This window comes from Hemibagrus wyckioides, linkage group LG29 (assembly GCF_019097595.1).
Source record: "Hemibagrus wyckioides isolate EC202008001 linkage group LG29, SWU_Hwy_1.0, whole genome shotgun sequence".
Classification (NCBI taxonomy): domain Eukaryota; kingdom Metazoa; phylum Chordata; class Actinopteri; order Siluriformes; family Bagridae; genus Hemibagrus; species Hemibagrus wyckioides.
In genome coordinates, this window is record NC_080738.1 from 4,772,337 (window position 1) to 4,789,836 (window position 17,500).

A 17,500-nucleotide genomic window follows, 5' to 3' on the forward strand; every position below is an offset into this window, starting at 1 on the left:
GAGAGAGAGAGAGAGAGAGAGAGAGACAAACAGAGACAGAGAGAGAGAGAGAGAGAGAGAGAGACAAACAGAGAGAAAGAGAGAGAGAGAAACAGAGAGAAAGAGAGAGAGAGAGAGAGAGAGAGAAAGACAAAGTGAGAGTGCGCTGCAAAAAACAGTGGAAAAGAAAGGAGGAGAAAGTCTAACCTCAAATAAGCTGCAATGCAAACAACACACACACAAACACACACACACACACACATAAAAACAAACCCAGTCTCACCTATGGCCACAATGAATGAACAGGAAATGAGTTCACCACATCCTGTGAGAGCAGAGTGATGAAGCACTTCTCTCCAACACTTATATACAACATTCACACAACCTTCACTGAAACCTCTACACAACATTCACACAACCTTCACTCAAACCTCTACACAACATTCACACAACCTTCACTGAAACCTCTACACAACATTCACACAACCTTCACTGAAACCTCTACACAACATTCACACAACCTTCACTGAAACCTCTACACAACATTCACACAACCTTCACTCAAACCTCTACACAACATTCACACAACCTTCACTCAAGCCTCTACACAACATTCACACAACCTTCACTCAAGCCTCTACACAACATTCACACAACCTTCACTGAAACTGTGTTTGTGAGTGTGTGTGTGTGTGTGCATATATGTGGTATGTATATGTGTGTGTGTATGTATGTGTGTGTGTGTGTATGTGTGTGTGTGTGTATGTGTGTGTGTGTGTATGTATATGTGTGTGTATGTGTGTGTGTGTGTATATGTGTGTGTGTGTGCGCATGTATGTGTGTGTGTATGTGTGTGTATGTATGTGTGTATGTGTGTGTGTGGTATGTACAGTATATGCGGTATGTGTGTGTGTGTGTGTATATATGTGGTATGTATATGCAGGATGTGTGTGTAAGTGTGTGTGTGTGTATGCGGTATCAGTATGTGTGTGCGTGTGTGTGAGTGTGTGTATATTCAGTGTTTGAGTGTGTGTGTTTGTGTGTGTGTATATTCAGTGTTTGAGTGTGTTTGTGTGAGTGTGTGTATATTCAGTGTTTGAGTGTGTGTGTGTGTGTGTGTTTGTGTGAGTGTCTATATATTCAGTGTTTGAGTGTGTGTGTGTGTGTGTTTGTTTGTGCGCGTGTTGTCCACATGGTCTTCGAGTCAGGTTTCTGTATCTGGTTTCCCTGCAAACAAATGCTAGTGAGGTCACGTTCTCATACACACACACTCCTTTTTATAGCTCGCTTGTGCATAGCAGCCATTCACACTATGTGTGTGTGTGTGTGTGTGTGTGTGAGCTGACATTTAGAGACCTGAGCTCAAACCTCAACATCAAAGCATGAGATAAAAGCTGATCTTCACAGAGATTTATCCATTAAATCACCTTTAACACACTCATCCTGCTCTTCTGCCTCTACCCAGTGATGAGAAAAACAGATACAACACTTCCTGCTGTCTGTTACAGGAAAACAATCAGTGACAACAGGTGATTTTATTTCTCCTTCCAGGTTAATAATAAATACAAAATCTTACTGAGAAACCACAAAACCTCAAGACAACCTTCACACAACATTCCCACAACCTTCACACAATGTTCACACAACATTCCCACAACGTTCACACAACATTCCCACAACGTTCACACAACATTCACACAACGTTCACACAACATTCCCACAACATTCCCACAACGTTCACACAACATTCACACAACGTTCACACAACAACATTCCCACAACGTTCACACAACATTCACACAACATTCCCACAACATTCCCACAACATTCCCACAACCTTCACACAACGTTCACACAACATTCCCACAACGTTCACACAACATTCCCACAACCTTCCCACAAACTTCCCACAACATTCCCACAACATTCCCACAAACTTCCCACAACATTCCCACAACATTCCCACAGCCTTCATGCTACATTCCCACAACATTCCCACAACATTCCCACAACCTTCACATAACCTTCACACAACCTTCACACACCATTCACACAACCTTCATGCAACATTCCCACCAACTTCATGCAACATTCCCACAACCTTCACACAACATTCCCACAACCTTCACACACCATTCACACAACCTTCACACAACCTTCATGCAACATTCCCACCAACTTCATGCAACATTCCCAGAACCTTCACACAACCCACATCCAACATTCCCACAACCTTCATGCAACATTCCCAAAACTTTCATGCAACATTCCCACAACTTTCATGCAACATTCCCACAACCTTCATGCAACATTCCCAAAACTTTCATGCAACATTCCCAAAACTTTCATGCAACATTCCCACAACTATCATGCAACATTCCCACAACTTTCATGCAACATTCCCACAACCTTCACACAACCTTCATGCAACATTCCCACAACTTTCATGCAACATTCCCACAACCTTCACACAACCTTCATGCAACATTCCCACAACTATCATGCAACATTCCCACAACTATCATGCAACATTCCCACAACCTTCACGCAACATTCCCACAACCTTCCCACAACCTTCACACAACCTTCATGCAACATTCCCACAACTTTCATGCAACATTCCCACAATTTTCATGCAACATTCCCACAACTTTCATGCAACATTCCCACAACTTTCATGCAACATTCCCACAACCTTCACACAACCTTCATGCAAGATTTTCAGCAGTGTTGTATAAAGTACCCAAAAGCCACACTTGAGTAAAATTACAGGTATTCTGTTAGAAAATGACTCGAGTAAAAGTTAAAGTCGACCTTTATAATTCTACTTGAGTAAAAGTCTTAAAGTATCTGAAATAAACTGTACTTAAGTATCAAAAGTAGTATTTTCATGAATGTACTCAAGTATGGAAAGTAAAAGTAAATTAATAAAAAAGCAAGACTAATAATTTGGAGAATTATGAATTTTATTCTGTATTGCTTTCTTTCTTAAACTTCTCAATAAGTGCACCACCAAAAAATAAGCCTTGCATGAAAGAAAGAAGAGGCCTTTAGAACGTAGTGAACTGTATTGTAATGAAGTGTACAGTATCAGTGTCTCCATACATGTGCGCTTGTAACTCAGGCCATGTCCACTCGAACCCGGGGATTTTTAAGAAGGGAGATTTTTCTCTGTGTTTTGACCTTTCGTCCACATGCTAATGCAGTTTGAGGTCGTTGAAAACGAAGCTTTTGGAAAACTCCTTCCAAAGAGAAGATTCTCCAAAACTCTGTTTTCAGTGGTGTTGTGTGGACAGGGGAAACGGAGATTTTGACGAATTGACGTCATTGTCTGTGCGCCGGTCTCCTTGATTTGACGTCAGCTTTGTTTATGAAGATATTTTGTGCAGTAACAGACTGACGTAAACTACTGACTGTGTTAACATTGTTTACTGGACTTTTCCATGCGTGCACATACACACAGTTACTCCCACATTACGGTCATGAACAGAGGGAGGGAATGTAATACAGAGCTCACTGCTGCTGCATACAGAACTCCCACAACACACACAGCGATGGAGGTTTTGGACGAGACCCGGTCTGACTTCTACTTTCTACAATGTTTCCCGCGATGCGCCATTGTTGTTAGACTACTGGAACCGGTAATAAAGTTTTGTCTAGGCTTCTGATTGGCTAGTCATGCTCCTGACAGCACTTAACAGGGCTTCTGATTGGCTAGGCTCCTGATAGCACTTAACAGGTAGGTCGTGTGGATAGAATAAAAAAAAACACCAAGTAGAAAATCTCCGTTTTTAAAAATCCCCAGCTCCGTGTGGACATGGCCTAAAGTCATCACTGAGCACAAACTTCCTTTACTGTTTTTATTTTTTTTGTAGTAAGTCATTTTACTTCTTTACTTTACACCACTGATTTTCAGAACACTCACACAACCTTCATGCAACATTCACACAACCTTCATACAACATTCCCACAACCTTCACGCAACATTCACACAACCTTCATACAACATTCCCACAACCTTCACGCAACATTCACACAACCTTCATACAACATTCCCAAACCTTCACACAACATTCACACAACCTTCATGCAACATTCCCAAACCTTCACACAACATTCACACAACCTTCATACAACATTCCCAAACCTTCACACAACATTCACACAACCTTCATGCAACATTCCCACAACCTTCATGCAACATTCACACAACCTTCACGCAACATTCCCACAACCTTCACGCAACATTCACACAACCTTCATGCAACATTCCCACAACCTTCACGCAACATTCACACAAACTTCACACAACATTCCCACAACTTTCATGCAACATTCAAACAACCTTCATACATTCCCACAACCTTCACGCAACATTCACACAACCTTCACACAACCTTCATACAACATTCCCACAACCTTCACGCAACATTCACACAACCTTCATACAACATTCACACAACCTTCACACAACATTCACACAACCTTCATACAACATTCCCACAACCTTCACGCAACATTCACATAACCTTCATACAACACTGACATGAATTCTACACAACCTCCATGTAACCTTCATGCAATATCCGCACCACCTTTATACAACCGTCATACACCCTCCACCCCGCCGTCACACACCCTCCACCCCGCCGTCACACACCCTCCACACCGCCGTCACACACCCTCCACACCTCCGTCACACACCCTCCACCCCGCCGTCACACACCCTTCACCCCGCCGTCACACACCCTCCACACCTCCGTCACACACCCTCCACACCGCCGTCACACACCCTCCACCCCGCCGTCACACACCCTCCACACCTCCGTCACACACCCTCCACACCTCCGTCACACACCCTCCACCCCGCCGTCACACACCCTCCACACCTCCGTCACACACCCTCCACACCTCCGTCACACACCCTCCACCCCGCCGTCACACACCCTCCACACCTCCGTCACACACCCTCCACCCCGCCGTCACACACCCTCCACACCTCCGTCACACACCCTCCACCCCGCCGTCACACACCCTCCACACCTCCGTCACACACCCTCCACACCTCCCTCACACACCCTCCACACCTCCGTCACACCCTCCACACCTCCACACACCTCCTCACCCCTCCGTCACACCCTCCACCCTCCGTCCCTCTCCACACCTCCACACCTCCAGTCACACCTCCACCCCGTCACACACCCTCCACACCCTCCGTCACACACCCTCCACCTCCAGTCACACACCCTCCACACCTCCGTCACACACCCTCCACCCCTCCGTCACACACCCTCCACACCTCCGTCACACACCCTCCACCCCGCCGTCACACACCCTCCACACCTCCGTCACACACCCTCCACCCCGCCGTCACACACCCTCCACACCTCCGTCACACACCCTCCACCCCGCCGTCACACACCCTCCACCCCGCCGTCACACACCCTCCACACAGTTATGTCAAGTTTGTGTATGTGTGACAGCGGTGTGGGACTCGACATAACCGCGCAATAACCTCATTTAGGAGTTACCACACGTGTTAAAGCAGCTATAAACAACCACTGACTGACACTGGAGACTCCTTTCATAAACATCTTCCAGTCCCTGTGTACGCTGTTACCATAGAAACCAAAACCTAGTAACACAAACCTGTGATCTGTCATATTGTCCAACCTTCAGAACTATAGACTTGAATGGAGATTTCTGTTGTTGTTGTTGTTGTGTGTGTGTGTGTGTGACATGCAGCAGGTGTGTCTTACACCCCAGGAAGGTCACTCAGAAATAGATATGGTTCAGGGGGGTGAGATGATGAAGGCTAGGCATTACAGAGGTGTGTGTGTGTGTGTGATATGTATGATGTGTTGTCATGGCAACCTTCTCCCCTCCTCCCACATCACTTCCTGTTTTCTGTTTCTGGGTTGAGTTCCTGATTTCCCACAACGACTCATGTCCCTGGTAACAGCCATGATCCAGAGAGCAGACTGTGCCATTGTGGGCACACTTCCCTATATTTGTTACCATGGAAACCGTCTTGTATGATTTCAAATCTTCAACAAACCATTATATTCTCCTGAGACCATTCAGTGTGTGTGTGTGTGTGTGTGTGTATAGGAATGTGTGTGTGTGTGTGTATAGGCATGAGTGTCTATGTGTGTGTGTTTAGGCATCTGTCTGTGTGTGTGTGTAGACGTGTGTCAGTCTGTGTGTGTGTGTGTGTGTATATACACATGTGTGTCTAAGTATGTGTATAGGCATGTGTCTATGTCTGTGTGTGTGTGTGTGTGTATAGACATGTGTGTCTATGTGTGTGTGTACAGACATGAGTGTGTGTGTGTGTGTGTTTGTGTATAGACATGTGTGTCTATGTGTGTGTGTACAGACATGAGTGTCTGTGTGTGTGTTTGTGTGTGTGTGTGTCTATAGACATGTGTGTCTGTGTGTATGTACAGACATGAGTGTCTGTGTGTGTGTGTTTGTGTGTGTGTGTGTGTGTATAGACATGTGTGTCTATGTGTGTGTGTACAGACATGAGTGTCTGTGTGTGTGTTTGTGTGTGTGTGTATAGACATGTGTGTCTGTGTGTGTGTACAGACATGAGTGTGTGTGTGTGTGTGTGTGTGTATAGGCAAATGTGTCTGTTCTGTGTGTGTGTACAGACATGAGTGTGTGTGTGTGTGTGTGTGTGTGTATAGACATGTGTGTCTATGTGTGTGTGTACAGACATGAGTGTCTGTGTGTGTGTTTGTGTGTGTGTGTATAGACATGTGTGTCTGTGTGTGTGTACAGACATGAGTGTCTGTGTGTGTGTTTGTGTGTGTGTGTATAGACATGTGTGTCTATGTGTGTGTGTACAGACATGAGTGTGTGTGTGTGTGTGTGTGTATAGGCAAATGTGTCTGTTCTGTGTGTGTGTATGTATAGACATGTGTCTGTGTGTTTGTGTATGTGTGTGTATAGACGTGAGTGTCTGTGTGTGTGTGTGTATGTGTCTATGTGTGTGTGTGTTTGTGTATAGATGTGAGTGTCTGTGTTTGTGTATAGGCATATATCTATGTGTGTGTGTCTGTGTGTGTGTATAGGCATGTGTTTATGTTTGTGTGTGTGTGTGTGTGTGTGTGTGTCTGTGTGTGTGTATAGGCATGTGTCTATGTGTGTGTGTGTGTGTGTGTGTGTCTGTGTGTGTGTGTGTATAGGCATGTGTCTATGTGTGTGTGTGTGTGTGTGTGTGTGTATAGGCATGTGTCTATGTGTGTGTGTGTGTATAGGCATGTGTTTATGTGTGTGTGTGTGTATAGGCATGTGTCTGTGTGTGTGTGTATAGGCATGTGTCTATGTGTGTGTGTGTGTATAGGCATGTGTTTATGTGTGTGTGTGTGTGTGTATAGGCATGTGTCTATGTGTGTGTGTGTGTGTGTGTATAGGCATGTGTCTATGTGTGTGTGTGTGTGTATAGGCATGTGTCTATGTGTGTGTGTGTGTGTATAGGCATGTGTCTATGTGTGTGTGTGTGTGTATAGGCATGTGTCTATGTGTGTGTGTGTATAGGCATGTGTCTATGCGTGTGTGTGTGTGTGTGTATAGGCATGTGTCTATGTGTGTGTGTGTGTATAGGCATGTGTCTATGTGTGTGTGTGTGTATAGGCATGTGTCTGTGTGTGTGTGTGTGTATAGGCATGTGTTTATATGTGTGTGTGTGTATAGGCATGTGTCTGTGTGTGTGTGTGTGTATAGGCATGTGTCTATGTGTGTGTGTGTGTATAGGCATGTGTTTATGTGTGTGTGTGTGTGTGTGTGTATAGGCATGTGTCTATGTGTGTGTGTGTGTGTGTGTATAGGCATGTGTCTATGTGTGTGTGTGTGTGTATAGGCATGTGTCTATGTGTGTGTGTGTGTGTGTATAGGCATGTGTCTATGTGTGTGTGTGTGTGTGTGTATAGGCATGTGTCTATGTGTGTGTGTGTGTGTGTGTATAGGCATGTGTCTATGTGTGTGTGTGTGTGTGTATAGGCATGTGTCTATGTGTGTGTGTGTGTGTGTGTGTATAGGCATGTCCATGTGTGTGTGTGTGTGTGTGTATAGGCATGTGTCCATGTGTGTGTGTGTGTGTGTGTGTGTATAGGCATGTGTCCATGTGTGTGTGTGTGTGTGTGTGTGTATAGGCATGTGTCCATGTGTGTGTGTGTGTGTGTGTATAGGCATGTGTCCATGTGTGTGTGTGTGTGTGTGTGTGTGTATAGGCATGTGTCCATGTGTGTGTGTGTGTGTGTGTGTGTATAGGCATGTGTCTATGTGTGTGTGTGTGTATAGGCATGTGTCTATGTGTGTGTGTGTGTGTGTGTATAGGCATGTGTCCATGTGTGTGTGTGTGTATAGGCATGTGTCCATGTGTGTGTGTGTGTGTATAGGCATGTGTCCATGTGTGTGTGTGTGTGTATAGGCATGTGTCTATGTGTGTGTGTGTGTGTGTGTGTGTATAGGCATGTGTCTATGCGTGTGTGTGTGTGTATAGGCATGTGTCTATGTGTGTGTGTGTGTGTGTGTGTGTGTATAGGCATGTGTTTATGTGTGTGTGTGTGTGTGTATAGGCATGTGTCTATGTGTGTGTGTGTGTGTGTATAGGCATGTGTCTATGTGTGTGTGTGTGTGTGTGTGTGTGTGTATAGGCATGTGTCTATGTGTGTGTGTGTGTGTGTGTGTATAGGCATGTGTCTATGTGTGTGTGTGTGTGTGTATAGGCATGTGTCTATGTGTGTGTGTGTGTGTGTGTGTGTATAGGCATGTGTCTATGTGTGTGTGTGTGTGTATAGGCATGTGTCTATGTGTGTGTGTGTGTGTGTATAGGCATGTGTCTATGTGTGTGTGTGTGTGTATAGGCATGTGTCTATGTGTGTGTGTGTGTGTGTGTGTATAGGCATGTGTCTATGTGTGTGTGTATAGGCATGTGTCTGTGTGTGTGTGTGTGTATAGGCATGTGTCTATGTGTGTGTGTGTGTGTGTGTGTATAGGCATGTGTCTATGTGTGTGTGTGTATATAGGCATGTGTCTGTGTGTGTGTGTGTGTCTGTGTGTGTGTATAGGCATGTGTCTATGTGTGTGTGTGTATAGGCATATGTCTACGTGTGTGTGTGTGTGTGTGTATAGGCATGTGTCTATGTGTGTGTGTGTGTGTGTATAGGCATGTGTCTATGTGTGTGTGTGTGTGTGTGTGTGTATAGGCATGTGTCTATGTGTGTGTGTGTGTGTATAGGCATGTGTCTATGTGTGTGTGTGTGTGTGTGTGTGTATAGGCATGTGTCTATGTGTCTGTGTGTGTGTGTGTGTATAGGCATGTGTCTATGTGTGTGTGTGTGTATAGGCATGTGTGTGTGTGTGTGTGTGTGTGTGTGTATAGGCATGTGTCTGTGTGTGTGTGTGTGTGTGTATAGGCATGTGTCTATGTGTGTGTGTGTGTGTGTGTGTGTGTGTATAGGCATGTGTCTATGTGTGTGTGTGTGTGTGTGTGTATAGGCATGTGTCTATGTGTGTGTGTGTGTGTGTGTGTATAGGCATGTGTCTATGTGTGTGTGTGTGTGTGTGTGTATAGGCATGTGTCTATGTGTGTGTGTGTGTATAGGCATGTGTGTGTGTGTGTGTGTGTGTATAGGCATGTGTGTGTGTGTGTGTGTGTGTGTGTGTATAGGCATGTGTCTATGTGTGTGTGTGTGTATAGGCATGTGTCTATGTGTGTGTGTGTGTGTGTGTGTATAGGCATGTGTCTATGTGTGTGTGTGTGTATAGGCATGTGTCTATGTGTGTGTGTGTGTGTGTATAGGCATGTGTCTATGTGTGTGTGTGTGTGTATAGGCATGTGTCTATGTGTGTGTGTGTGTGTGTGTATAGGCATGTGTCTATGTGTGTACATACCCTGTCTTCATCTTGACAGCGGAAGACGTAGCAGGTAGCGCTGGCTCCATCCCGAAGCAGACAGCCGAAGTAGCTGGGCTCTCGGCTGTTGTGGATGAGTTTGGTGACCCGATGTGGAAGCTGCTGAAAGAGGACGGTGTGCTGCAGAGGGTCCCACTGCTCCCCCACACGCACCACGCCCAGGACACACCGCACCCTGGAACCCGAGATCTGCAGGACCACTGGGCAGTCACGCATCTGGACGAATGAGAGGAGCGATATGGCTGGTTATAAAAACCTGCATAGATCTTCAGTCTCTTACACACACACACACACACACACACACTGAGGTCTGGGACTGTTGTTAAATTAACTGTTAAAAACAATTAACACAAATTTCTTAGGTTGTTGACAAAACGACTCCGCCCCCTGAAATCCCCGTGTCCAGTCTAAAGACCTCTCTCACCTCTACAGCTTGAGCTCTGGAGACGTTGGTGCTGAAGCTCCTTTCCTTAAGCCGAGGCCTGCGGATCTCAGCCACCACCCACGGCAGCATGGCCATGGAGGTCTGGGGGTGGACTGCTAACGAGCCGACCAGCTTCAGTCTGTACTGAATCTCCTCCTCCTCCTCCTCGTCTTCATCACCTGATCCATCCTGGAGCGGCCTGGAGGAGCAGGCGGGGTCGCCTCTGGGTTTCACCTCGAAGCAGATTCCCTCCATGAGCCCTGAGCATGGAAAAGAGAAACATGGGCTATACTTCACGAGTTAGATCACATGAAATATTTCATTTTTTAGATATTAGAGCGCTAGATGACTCGATGGCGCAATATGATGAAACTCTGCCCCTTAAACTTCAGATCCTGACATTGATTCATTTCCCGTAACAACACGACACCGAGGGTTTTATCCGTGACGTATCGTCCAAAATAATATAAAAGTGGCTCAGACTTTAAGAGGCGGGGCAAAGGGGGCGGAGTTTTGCCCAGAGACAAAGCTTTCACCTGGGGTCCCAAATCCTGATGCTCCTTTATGCCTACATCCATTTTAAGAAAGTTAGAACGTCCGAACTGACCTCTCAGCTCCAGCCGGAGGTTTAAGACGAAGGTTTATTACCAGATCTCGAGTGTTAGAGCGACACGAGGGGAAGTGGGTGGAGCTAACATGTAGCTGTTATAATCCAACACGCATCACTCCGTCCCACATGATGATTGTTTTCCTGTAACCGCACTATGATGAGTCCGGTGATGAAAGGCGGTTTTCTTTAAAACACAGTAACTCCTGCCTCGATTAGAGACAACGCTGCTGATCATGTGACCTGTGACCTGATCATGTGACCTGTGACCTGATCATGTGACCTGGTGTGAACATGGCGTTACAACGAGGTTAAGGATTCGGACTAAACCCTGAAGGAGACGTGATCTGGTACTCTGGAGAAGGATCAGCTTTTCACAGACTAATTTTAGGTGCAGCACAGAAACACACACACACACACCATTTCCTCAGTAAGTGTGTGTGTGTGAGAGAGAGAGAGAGAGAGTGTGTGTGTGTGTGTGTGTGTGTGTGTGTGTGTGTGTGAGAGAGACAGCAGTGTGTGTGTGTGAGAGAGAGAGAGAGAGAGAGCAGTGTGTGTGTGTGAGAGAGAGAGAGAGAGAGCAGTGTGTGTGTGTGTGTGTGTGTGTGTGAGAGAGAGAGAGCAGTGTGTGTGTGTGTGTGAGAGAGAGAGAGCAGTGTGTGTGTGTGTGAGAGAGAGAGAGCAATGTGTGTGTGTGTGAGAGAGAGAGAGAGCAGTGTGTGTGTGTGTGTGTGTGTGTGTGTGAGAGAGAGAGAGCAGTGTGTGTGTGTGTGTGTGTGTGTGTGTGTGTGTGTGTGAGAGAGAGAGAGCAGTGTGTGTGTGTGTGTGAGAGAGAGAGCAGTGTGTGTGTGTGTGTGTGTGTGTGTGTGTGTGTGTGTGTGTGAGAGAGAGAGAGAGAGAGCAGTGTGTGTGTGTGTGTGTGTGTGTGTCTGTGTAAGAGAGAGAGAGAGCAGTGTGTGTGTGTGTGTGTGAGAGAGAGAGAGAGAGCAGTGTGTGTGTGTGTGTGTGTGTGTGTGTGTGAGAGAGAGAGAGAGAGAGAGAGCAGTGTGTGTGTGTGTGAGAGAGAGAGAGAGCAGTGTGTGTGTGTGTGTGTGTGTGTGTGTGTGAGAGAGAGAGAGCAGTGTGTGTGTGTGTGTGTGTGTGTGAGAGAGAGAGAGAGAGCAGTGTGTGTGTGTGTGTGAGAGAGAGAGAGCAGTGTGTGTGTGTGTGTGTGTGTGTGTGAGAGAGAGAGAGAGCAGTGTGTGTGTGTGTGTGTGTGTGTGAGAGAGAGAGAGAGAGCAGTGTGTGTGTGTGTGTGAGAGAGAGAGCAGTGTGTGTGTGTGTGTGTGTGTGTGTGTGTGAGAGAGAGAGAGAGAGAGAGAGAGAGAGAGAGAGAGAGAGAGGGCGGTGTGGGTGTGTGTGAGTGTGGGAGAGAGAGAGAGGGAGAGAGCAGTGTGTGTGTGTGTGTGTGAGAGAGAGAGAGAGAGAGAGAGAGAGAGCAGTGTGTGTGTGTGTGTGAGAGAGAGAGAGAGAGAGAGAGAGAGAGAGAGAGAGCAGTGTGTGTGTGTGTGTGTGAGAGAGAGAGAGAGAGAGAGAGAGAGCAGTGTGTGTGTGTGTGTGTGAGAGAGAGAGAGAGAGAGAGAGAGCAGTGTGTGTGTGTGTGTGAGAGAGAGAGAGAGAGAGAGAGAGAGCAGTGTGTGTGTGTGTGTGTGTGTGTGTGAGAGAGAGAGAGAGAGCAGTGTGTGTGTGTGTGTGTGTGTGTGAGAGAGAGAGAGAGAGAGCAGTGTGTGTGTGTGTGTGTGTGTGTGTGAGTGAGAGAGAGAGAGAGAGCAGGTGTGTGTGTGTGTGTGTGTGAGAGAGAGAGAGCAGTGTGTGTGTGTGTGTGTGAGAGAGAGAGAGAGCAGTGGTGTGTGTGTGTGTGTGTGAGAGAGAGAGAGAGAGCAGTGTGTGTGTGTGTGTGTGTGTGAGAGAGAGAGAGAGAGCAGTGTGTGTGTGTGTGAGAGAGAGAGAGAGAGAGAGAGAGAGAGAGAGAGAGCAGTGTGTGTGTGTGTGTGTGAGAGAGAGCAGTGTGTGTGTGTGTGTGTGAGAGAGAGAGAGAGAGAGAGAGCAGTGTGTGTGTGTGTGTGTGTGTGTGTGAGTGAGAGAGAGAGAGAGAGCAGTGTGTGTGTGTGTGTGTGTGAGAGAGAGAGAGCAGTGTGTGTGTGTGTGTGTGAGAGAGAGAGAGAGAGCAGTGTGTGTGTGTGTGTGTGTGTGTGTGAGAGAGAGAGAGAGAGCAGTGTGTGTGTGTGTGTGTGAGAGAGAGAGAGAGAGAGAGAGAGAGAGAGAGCAGTGTGTGTGTGTGAGAGAGAGAGAGAGAGAGAGCAGTGTGTGTGTGTGTGTGAGAGAGAGAGAGAGAGAGAGAGAGAGAGAGAGAGCAGTGTGTGTGTGAGAGAGAGAGAGAGAGAGAGAGAGAGCAGTGTGTGTGTGTGTGTGTGTGTGTGTGTGTGTGTGAGAGAGAGAGAGCAGTGTGTGTGTGTGTGTGTGTGTGTGTGTGTGAGAGAGAGAGAGCAGGGTGTGTGTGTGTGTGTGAGAGAGAGAGAGAGAGCAGTGTGTGTGTGTGTGTGAGAGAGAGAGAGAGAGAGAGCAGTGTGTGTGTGTGTGTGTGTGTGTGTGTGTGAGAGAGAGAGAGAGAGAGAGAGAGCAGTGTGTGTGTGTGTGTGTGTGTGTGTGTGAGAGAGAGAGAGAGAGAGAGAGAGAGAGAGAGAGAGAGAGAGCAGTGTGTGTGTGTGTGTGTGTGTGAGAGAGAGAGAGAGAGAGAGAGAGAGAGAGAGAGAGAGCAGTGTGTGTGTGTGTGAGAGAGAGAGAGAGAGAGAGCAGTGTGTGTGTGTGTGTGAGAGAGAGAGAGAGAGCATGTGTGTGTGTGTGTGTGTGTGTGAGAGAGAGAGAGAGAGAGAGAGAGAGAGCAGTGTGTGTGTGTGTGTGAGAGAGAGAGAGAGAGAGAGAGAGCAGCAGTGTGTGTGTGTGTGAGAGAGAGAGAGAGAGAGCAGCAGTGTGTGAGAGAGAGAGAGAGAGAGAGAGCAGCAGTGTGTGTGTGAGAGAGAGAGAGAGAGAGAGAGAGCAGCAGTGTGTGTGTGAGAGAGAGAGAGAGAGAGAGAGAGAGCAGTGTGTGTGTGTGTGTGAGAGAGAGAGAGAGAGAGGAGTGTGTGTGTGAGAGAGAGAGAGAGAGAGAGAGAGAGCAGTGTGTGTGTGTGTGTGAGAGAGAGAGAGAGCAGTGTGTGTGTGTGTGTGTGTAAAAGGATATACAGTGTTTGTTACATCACAAGATGCACGAGAAGTTAAACTGTAAAAATGTCCAGTGCAAGAGGAAAGGTACAGAAACATCACAGCTTGTTTTCCACGAATATGACTATAAATGTAATTAATTAATTAATAAATAAATAAATAAATAAATAAATAAATAAATAAATAAATAAATACGCACACAGAAGTCTGTACCTTCACGTGCAGAAGCTCCGCCCACTTCTTTAACGGATTTCTTTCAATCAAATTCCGTTATTTTCCATTTATTGAAACACTCATTTCACTCCTTTAAATTATTAAATCTTCTCAAAATGGCTTTCAATATTTAATCCTGCTTCTGAAAAACCTCCCTTGACGCCTTTTATTCGGAAATAAAAACAGTGATAAGGAAGTCCCGCTTCTCCTCAATGAAACTTCACTTCAGAGTGCGCGAGCCCGAGCGGCGCGAGCCTGCCTCTCTCTCTCTCTCTCTCTCTCTCTCTCTCTCTCTCGCGACTGATATTGGCACCGCGCATGCGCGTTTGGTGGAAAGGCGGGAGGGAGGGGGTTTTCTCGTGGGTTATTTTTGTTGCTAGGTTACTGAGCACGCTGATAAACGACAAAATGGCGGCTCCGGAAGTTCGAACAATAAATTAATTATTTAAAAAATTAAAAGTCTTATAAATATAAGTAAATAAATACACACTACTAAGATATATATCAATATTATTCACTCGTTTAGCTATTAATGTTACATGCTATTCTAGTTTTATATGTTCCCGTAAATATTAAAAATATACAATTAAAAGTCACTCTAACGTCACTATTATGGAACAAAAATACAAAATAAAAGTCTTTTTCTTATGCTGAATATGAAGATAAATCACTTATTTATGCTGTTTTGTGAGGTAAAAGATGTTAAAATAAAAATGTATCCTGAGAAGCAGGGCTAAACAGAAAGATTTTCCTTTCATGTGGCAAAAATGTGCTTTTCCAGCTTCCCTTGGACGTTTAATCAGCAGCTTTTTGTTGACTGTAATTGGTTTATCGCTTCAATCAACACAAAAACAGAGATATACATGGTTGCGGTCCTTATTTCTCGCCCGTCTAGTGTGTGTGTGTGTGTGTGTGTGGGTTCATTCTGTGCAAATAAACCAAAAATATATTGTCTATATGTCTCAAACTATATATATCGTATGAAGCTGCATCACAAAGAAAAACACAACACAAAGCAGTGTGATGGATTAGTTTCATTTTTATTGGTTAGTAAGGATGAGGTGCACTGATGAACATACAGCTCAAATCAGTGGGGAGAAAGCAATGGAATGTTTAAATAAAACTGTACACACGCGTGTTATTAAATAATAGCATATGAGAAAGGGGAAATGTTGTACTTCCTGCTTTGGATATAAAGTTCCTGGTTAAAAGTAAACATATGGGCTTTTTTTTTTTTTTTATAGAGAATTAGACTTGGATCTCCAGAGTAGCGTGAATCAGAACCATGTGATGAGAATCAGGGAGAAAAACCTGCACTTGATTCCTCGACTCGAGTGGGATGTAATCATGTTTATTCAGTTATTATTAAATACACTGTATTGGCAAAAGTTTTGGAACGCCATGCACATGAATGTAATATGGAGTTGTCCGGCCCATTTACAGCTTCAACTCTTCTGGGAAGGCTTTCCACAAGGTTTTGGGAAGTTTTGACCATTCCTCTAGAAGAAACCTCACATTTGTGAGGTCAGGCACTGATGTTGGACGAGAAGGCCTCACTCTAATTCATCCCAAAGGTGTTCTATGGGGTTGAGGTCAGGACCCTGTGAAGTTCCTCCACACCAAACTCACTCATCCATGTCTTTATGGACCTTGCTTTGGTCACTGGTGTACGGTCATGTTGGAACAGGAAGGGGTCATCCCCAAACTGTTCCCACAAAGAGCATGAAATTGTCCAAAATGTCTTGGTATGAAGCTGAAGCATTAAGAGTTCCTTTCACTGCAACTAAGGGGCCGAGTCCAACCCCTGAAACACAACAATGATTTGGAGGAGTGTCCAAAAACTTTTGGCAATACAGTGTAATATATATAAAACTGATCAGAAAAGCGCCTGAGAGGGTGTATGTAGGAGGGTGAGTCGAATTAAAACGTTTATAAGTGCGTCATATTTGTACATCAAATCAAGAAAAAAAAATTATAATGCACTTTCATTTGCCTCCTACATATTTTAATAAATATTATGCTAACTCCAGACAGCCCTCAAACACACACACACAAATATATATATATATATATATGATAGATAGATAGATATACGTGTTTATGGCTGGCTAGTAAGCTAATATTTAATAAATATTTATCTAATAATACTTGAGTAAAGTATAAATCTGCCTAATCAGTGTTAAGTACAGTAGCGAAGTGCAGTTACTGAAATCTCTCAGCTACAGATCTATTTATACTCATTAACAGAAGGAGGTTTATTCCACTGTCAGGCAGCAGGGGGCAGCACTCACCGCACTTCACACTAGCAGAGGGGACAGGAAGAAGAAAACTAAAAAAGAAAGTTGTAATAGAGTGAAGAAAAAAGGAAATATTTATTAAATAATGGAATGTTTAAGATCAGAGAAGAGAGAGAGGGAGAGAGAGAGAGATAGAGGGAGAGAGAGTGATGGAGAAAGAGAAAGAGAAAGACCAACAAGAGAGAGAGATAGAAAGGTAAAAGTGAGAGAGAGTGAGGGAGGGGAAAAAAGCTGTAATGGTTTCTCAGACAGATTGTAACTGGATTCTTCATTAAATAACTTGTTAAAAACATGTTAAAGATGGATCTTCTGACCAATCAGATTTGAGACGTGAAGAGAAAATAAATCCTGGGGTTAAGCCGTAACGATGTACAGCTAGTTAGACTTCGTCAATGCTTGGAAGTTAGACTAAACTGAAAATGAAGCTCTGGAGAGTGTGTGTGTGTGTGTGTGGGGGGGGGGGGGTAATAACAGGTGAGTGGAGTGTGTTACTGCAGCAGGTTCAGTGGGCGTGGCTCAGATAATCAGTAGAGTATTTAAGACTTCTCTCAGGATAAAAAGTGCTAGGATCACAGCTTCAGGTCATTAAAGCTGCAGTCTGTCATGTGAATGTGGACTGTGTGTGTGAGAGTGTGAGAGAGAGAGAGAGAGCGCAAGCGGGAATCTTCAGAAATCTTTAGGCTAGCTGTACGTTTTAACTGGACTCCGGCCGGGCGATCAGGTGGTTCTTCTCGGGCTGGAAGAAGTTCTCCACGATGGCGTCCACCAGACTGTTCAACTCACTGGTCAACTGAGTCACATCACTGAGAGAGAGAG

The 17,500-nt window shown here is 45.2% G+C and overlaps 2 protein-coding genes across 5 annotated transcripts in view; both read right to left on the bottom strand.

The window, feature by feature from the left end:
- tbc1d1 (TBC1 (tre-2/USP6, BUB2, cdc16) domain family, member 1) overlaps nt 1-14,633 on the bottom strand; it is a 76,614-nt gene extending 61,981 nt beyond the window's left edge. The window contains exons 1-3 of one of the 4 annotated variants that reach the window (XM_058384684.1): nt 14,388-14,633; nt 10,328-10,587; nt 9,883-10,119 (exon numbers count right to left, since the gene is read on the bottom strand). In XM_058384684.1, the coding sequence (XP_058240667.1) occupies nt 9,883-10,119; nt 10,328-10,582 (492 nt within the window). In that variant the 5' untranslated portion in view covers nt 10,583-10,587; nt 14,388-14,633. Of the gene's footprint in view, nt 1-9,882; nt 10,120-10,327; nt 10,588-14,373 lie in introns of all 4 variants that reach the window. The other 3 variants (XM_058384676.1, XM_058384677.1, XM_058384678.1) reach the window with 3 other exon arrangements.
- A 773-nt stretch (nt 14,634-15,406) lies between these two features.
- pgm2 (phosphoglucomutase 2) overlaps nt 15,407-17,500 on the bottom strand; it is a 20,878-nt gene continuing 18,784 nt past the window's right edge. The window contains exon 13 of the mRNA XM_058384879.1: nt 15,407-17,487. Within this exon, the coding sequence (XP_058240862.1) occupies nt 17,379-17,487 (109 nt within the window). The 3' untranslated portion in view covers nt 15,407-17,378. The remainder of the gene's footprint in view (nt 17,488-17,500) is intronic.